The following is a 6518-nucleotide window of genomic DNA, read 5'->3' as shown; positions in this document are numbered from 1 at the left end:
CGAACTGCTAATGCACTCTGGAATGCATTGATCAAGTACTATGAGGGAAATGAAGAACTGATCGAAAGCAAGAGAGATATGGTGCAAAAGCAATACGACATGTTTTGCGGAGTCCGTGGAGAGAGCCTGTCTGATCACATTAGCCGCTTCCTAAACATGATGACCAAAATGAAGAAAGCTGGAAATCCTGTAACCAATCGTGCAGCAATAAAGAAATTGCTTGACTCGCTCCCCAAGGAATGGAGCCTGCAGTGTATGATGATCAAGAAGGAATTCCTCAACAATCCTAATCCTGTTACTCTGTCAGATCTGATCAACACTCTAAGGGCATTTGAAATGGACGTAAACAAGAGAGAGATGAACACTGCTGGATATCAACCTAAAGCAACTCAACCTTCAGCAGGACTGAAGAATGTAGCGTTTCTCGCTTCAGGGGGCATTACTCCACAAGCTTCTGATCTAATTTATGCAAATGCTTCCGCAAGCGCATCTAAAGCCCCACAACTTGTTGAGAAAACGATCACTGTCGATACTCAAGCACTGAAAGTTTCAACCGAGAATGTGGCACTCTTCAACACTTTCCTAAGCAGCTATGAAGCCCTAATGTCTGGGGAATTGAAGAAGGAGATGTTTACTGCCGAAGACATGTATCAGGTTGATCCAGATGATATGGAAGAAATGGATCTGAAATGGCAAATGGCCATGATCACTCTGAGATTGAAGAAGTTTCAAGACAAGACAGGCAAGCGATTAGGTCTTGGAAAAGCTGGTTTTGACAAGTCTAAGCTGAGGTGCTACAACTGTAAGAATCTTGGACACTTCAAGCGTGACTGTCCGATGTTGAAAGAGGGAAACAGTGAAGCTACTCCTGCTGCTAAACAGATCACTGCCGAAGAGAACAAAAGCAACGCTTCTCCCAGCACGCCAAAGGCTTTGGTTGTTGAAGACTATGACTGGAGCGAAGAGATCACTGAAGCTAAGGAACAAGTCAACAAAGCACTGATGGCCAAAATCTCTAGTGAATCATCTGCAAAGCACTTTGAGAAGCAGACAAAGGGAATCCCAACTGGAAACAATGATGCTGACCAGGGATTGAAAGGTATTCTGCCTTCAGTGGAGTCTGGTGATAAAGCTGAAAAAGATGCTGAGAAAGGAAAGGATAAAGTTCAAGCTACAGCCATGAAAGCAGATGCATCAAAAGAGAAGGCTGACAAAGACTTGGTAAATAGTATTCCACTTAGTTTCAAGGAGAAGTTATGCTCCGAAGCATGCGTTGATGTCGTGGCACATTATAAATTCCTAAATCTGGAGTTTGAAAGGCAAAAGGACAAAGCTTTAAAAATTAATAATGAGCTTAAACAAAATGAGGCTGCATATCAGAGAAAGTTGAACTCAACTTTGGCTGAAATGCAAACTCTTAAAGAATTTGTGTTTAGAAAAGATTTTATCATAAATGATCTTACTGAAAGGTTAGAAAAAGCGTTAAATGAAAAGAACAAACTCCAGATTATAATAGATAAATGGAATGTCAGTCAAAAGGCCTTTACTGACATCAAAAATTGCCAACGACCAACGTTTGTGAAAGACGGGATTGGTTATAAGGATAGGCACGGAAATGAAAGAAAACTTTTCTTTCCGCCTCACAGCAAAAACTACGTGCCTATGCCTACTCCTCATCCCGAAAATGATCTCATAAATGAAAAGGCCTCAGTTGAACAAAATGAATTTTATAAAAATGAGACAACTGCTAACTGTTCTAAAAGCAATGCAGATTCCATTGAGTGTAAAGAAGATGTGTGCGATGATGATGGAGACTGCGGAGGGTCAAAAATAGGAATTGGTTATTCAGGCGACAGTTATTCCACCGTTAACTGGTTCGTCTGGAATTGTTCTAAAAACAATGTTAAGGATGAATGTAATAGTTTAAGTAGGATGGATGACTGTAATGGCCAAGTGCCTAAAACTAAATCTGTGGATGAATGTAAGGGCCATGTGCCTACATTTGAGACCCGTGATCATGAACCTTATGTGTCTGAATGTCATGGTTTGAATTATGCGTGTCGTGATGATAATGTTGCTTGTGAATCTCCTGTATTTGTGCCAGAATTAAAAAGGAATAGCTTTGGAAAATTCCTTACAAAGGAAATTCCCGAATTTATTCCTTCCAGAACAGGTATGACAGAATCAGAAAAAAAAGCTACTGAAGATCAAGATAATGTAGAATCAAGCGCCATTATCACAGAAGACGAACATACATCAGAAAGTTCGCATTCAGAAATCTCAACTGAAGATCAAGCAACTAGTGATGAAAGCTTCGAATGTTCAAGTTGTGAAGCAAGTGAAGAACAAAATTCAAGCAAGGACAACACGTCTGAAAGCTCACTCGATTCAGACAGTGATGAAGAATTTCCCGAAGATGAAAGCAGAGTGGACAAGAAAATGAAGAAAGCAAAAAGCTCAAGATTCTCATCACATACATCATCTTCTCACACCAAAAGACCCAGACATAAAAGATGTTTTCGCTGTGGTCATTTAGGACATACAGCGAAACATTGTAAAACCAAAAAGTTTCCTAAACCGGAACATGATTTTATTACAAACGTCACGCAGCAACTAAATTATCTTAAGAAATCTGTTAAAAATCTGGTTGATTCAACTGCGTATCTTTGGAAACAAAAAGAGGTCAAAGTGGGTCAAAACCACGATAGATTTGAAATGAAACAGATTTGGGTTCCTAAATCAAACTAATATGTATATTTGTATATATCAGAATAAGCTCCAGAAATGGATTCGAATGCTCATGGAATACATCTGGCACGTCGACAGCGGATGCTCAAGACACATGACGGGGTTAAAAGAACTATTGAAGAACTTCCGCTTTATTGATGGCGACTTCGTGTCCTTTGCCGGAGACGAAAAGGGAGGGAAGATTGTTGGAGTAGGCGATGTAGTATCCGAAGCTCTCACGCTGGAAAATGTCAACTATGTTCCAGAGTTATGCTATAATCTCATGAGCGTCTCTCAAGTGTGTGATAAAGGAATCTCAGTGCTGTTCAATGACATGGAATGCCTGTTCCTGAAGCCGGGTTATGTTGTTCCTGCAGAAATGATCATGCTTACTGCTCCAAGACAGAACAACACATATGTGCTCAACATGAAGAATGCCAAGACAAATGACAATCTAACATGCCTTATCTCTAAAGCTTCAGAATCGGAGTCACTGCTTTGGCATAGACGACTGGGCCATGTCAATTTCAAAAATATGAATAAACTATCTAAGTTAAACTTAGTTAGAGGTCTTCCGATTAAAGAATTTCCATTTTCTGAAAAATGTATTGCATGCGCCCAGGGAAAACAGCATAAGAAACCTCACAAGACCAAAGCAGTGAACACGATTTCTGCACCACTACAGTTACTGCACATGGATCTTTTTGGTCCTATCAGTGTTAAAAGTCTTGCTAAAAGCTCTTATTGTTTGGTTGTAACAGATGATTTCTCTCGTTTTTCGTGGGTATATTTTCTTGAAGCAAAGAGCGAGACTGCTGAAGTATTGAAGGCATTCATTCCCTTGATAGAGAACGTAACCAAACGGAAAGTGAAGTCCATAAGAAGCGACAACGGGTCTGAATTCAAAAATCAGACCTTCATATCATTTTGCGCAGAAAAAGGAATTCATCTTCAATACAGTGCAGCCAGAACTCCTCAGCAAAATGGAGTCGCTGAGCGTAAGAACAGGACGCTGATCGAAGCTGCAAGAACAATGCTGGTGGACTCCAAGCTTCCAATCATCTTCTGGGCTGAAGCAGTTAACACAGCATGCTACGTTCTAAACAGGGTGCTCATCGTGAAACCGCATGGAAAGACAGCATACGAGCTTCTCTTCAAAAGAAAACCCCTTATAGATTTCTTCAGGCCATTCGGATGTTCGTGCACTCTGTTGAACACTCAAGACAATCTCGTCAAATTTGAGGCAGTAGGTGATATCTGCTACTTTATGGGGTATTCATCAACTCAAAAGGCTTATCGTGTTTACAACAAACGAACAAAGATGGTGATCGAATCGTACTATGTGGACTTTCAAGAAGGAAATTACACCAACACTGGAAGCACTCCTGACTGGTTCTATGATGTGAGTGTGATCTTCAATAACTTTGAAATTCCGGAAACTGCGTCTGACCCTGAGCCAGTCGAAGACGTTCAAGTTGAACCCTTGTTTGACTCGTCTGACATTGGTTTCACTCCTTTCACCACTCGATTATCTCCATCATCTGCTGATCCGATTATGGCTGTAAATGAATCAAATGGTCACACTTCGCCTGAGAACACCCAAGAAAATGGTGCTTCTTCTTCACAGGCAAATGTGAATGAGCCAACTCAAGACGATGATCCACCAATAATTTATGTCGACGAACATTTCACCAACCTTCCGCAGCAAATCGAATCTCTGACAAATGCAGGTTACAAGACAAATAAAAATCATCCTCTTGAAAATGTCATTGGCGCAGTAGAAGAAGGAGTACGTACTCGAGGGCAGTCAGCTAGCATCAACAAAGGTCTCTTCGCAGCCTTTCTTTCACAATCAGTTCCACGTGACATCGAAGACGCTATTCAAGACTCCAGCTGGGTTCAAGCGATGCAAGAAGAATTGTCTCAATTCAGGAAACTCAAAGTGTGGGAACTCGTAGATCTACCTGAAGGAAAGTTTCCTATCGGTACAAAATGGGTCTTTCGAAACAAGATGGATGATCGTGGGGTGGTTATCAAGAACAAGGCTCGATTGGTGGTGCAGGGTTTTCGACAAGAAGAAGGGATCGACTACGAAGAGGTTTTTGCTCCAGTCGCTCGATTGGAGGCGATCAGAATATTCCTGGCGTATGCTTCCTACAGAAACTTCAAGGTCTTCCAAATGGATGTCAAAAGTGCGTTTTTGTACGGGAAAGTTAAGGAGGAAGTTTACGTGTGTCAGCCTCCTGGGTTTGAGGATCCTCATTTTCCAGGGCGCTATTTTAAGCTGGATAAAGCACTGTACGGCCTACATCAAGCCCCACGCGCCTGGTATGAAACTCTGTCCACATACCTTCTGGATTGTGGTTATTCCAGAGGAACGATTGACATGACACTCTTCACCAAGAAGGTAGGGGAAGATGTTATGCTAGTCCAAATCTATGTGGACGATATCATATTCGGGTCAACAAACGAGGACTTGTGCAGAGAATTTGAATCTATCATGAAGGCAAAATTCGAAATGAGCATGATGGGAGAACTGAACTTCTTTCTGGGTTTAGAAGTGAAGCAAAGGGAGGATGGAATTCTGATTCATCAAGCTAAATATATTCGGGACATTCTCTCGAAATATAACATGAATGACTGCAAAGTGGCAAGCACGCCATTCGCCACCCAAACAGAGCTCACTTTAGATCCTCAGGGAAAGTCGGTGAACAAATCTTTCTATCGTTCAATGATCGGATCTTTGATGTATCTGACAGCAAGCAGACCTGATATCATGTGGGCCGTTTGTCTTTGCGCTCGTTTCCAGACAAATCCAAAGGAATCCCATGAGATTGCCGTAAAGCGCATCTTCCGCTATCTGAAAGGAACACCAAAACTAGGGCTTTGGTATCCTAAAGATAGTAATTTTGACTTAATTGCTTATTCTGACAGCGATCATGCAGGTTGCAAAGTGGATCGTAGGTCGGTTTCAGGAGGATGCCAATTTCTGGGAAATCGGCTGATTTCATGGCAAAGCAAGAAGCAAACAACAGTGTCCACGTCAACAGCTCAAGCGGAATACACTGCGGCATACAGTTGCTGTTCACAAGTTCTCTGGATACAGAATCAGTTGCTGGATTACGGAATCAACATCATGAAGACTCCGATATTCATCGACAATGAGGCTTGTCTGGGAATTGTGAAGAATCCCGTGCACCACTCCAGAACCAAGCACATCGAAATCCGCATTCATGCAATTCGAGACGCTTACGAAAAGGGTTACATTCAAGTGGTGCCAGTGGATACGACACAGCAACGTGCCGACATCTTTACGAAAGCTTTTGACAAAACCCGTTTTAACCAGTTGGTAACCTGGTTAGAAATGGTCAATTTCCTTGATTGGAAATGAATCTTGTGTTGATTAAAAAAAAAAAAAAAAAAAAAAAAAAAAAAAAAAAAAAAAAACTTTTTAATTAAATATTAATAAAATAATAACGTTTTTGCTTGTTGAAAATAAAACGGATATTGAAAGACGTCGCCTACCAAAAAGATTTTCTGTTTAAAATTTTATTTTCGGGCAAATGGACTTACGAAAATGAAAATTTTAGGGGGGATATTCAGAAAATCCTTGAAACAGGATGCTTATGTCAGACTCCTGCTAGAGGAAGTGATAGAAAATTGCTAACACTTTGTCATTTCTTTGAAACAGAATACAATATACAATCAGGGTACCAAGCAACGATGTGTCGGTAGATTCAGCAATACCGACGAGTAAACTGCTGGTAGGGAGCCGAACATAATATCTACAC

General features: G+C 41.0%; 1 protein-coding gene across 1 annotated transcript; it reads left to right on the top strand.

Annotated features, from left to right (window-relative positions):
* The first annotated feature begins 212 nt into the window (after positions 1–212).
* Positions 213–2060, top strand: LOC118483329. Its single transcript, XM_035979012.1, has 2 exons — positions 213–1221; positions 1772–2060. Exons 1-2 carry the CDS (start codon positions 256–258, stop codon positions 1832–1834), a joined length of 1029 nt encoding a protein of 342 aa, XP_035834905.1. The 5' UTR covers positions 213–255; the 3' UTR covers positions 1835–2060.
* Positions 2061–6518: the final 4458 nt, after the last annotated feature.

Source organism: Helianthus annuus, chromosome 10 (assembly GCF_002127325.2).
Source record: "Helianthus annuus cultivar XRQ/B chromosome 10, HanXRQr2.0-SUNRISE, whole genome shotgun sequence".
In the NCBI taxonomy this organism is placed as follows: Eukaryota; Viridiplantae; Streptophyta; class Magnoliopsida; order Asterales; family Asteraceae; genus Helianthus; species Helianthus annuus.
The sequence above is the reverse complement of the archived record's forward strand: the minus strand, read 5'-3'. Positions and strand labels throughout refer to the sequence as shown.

What these genes read in the sequence shown, in the direction of transcription:
- LOC118483329 (XM_035979012.1), top strand. Translation starts at nt 256, where the DNA reads ATGATGATCAAGAAGGAATTCCTCAACAATCCTAATCCTGTTACTCTG. An exon ending in AGAAGGCTGACAAAGACTTG is followed by an intron (nt 1,222 to 1,771) that starts GTAAATAGTATT and finishes AAAGCAATGCAG; the next exon opens with ATTCCATTGAGTGTAAAGAA.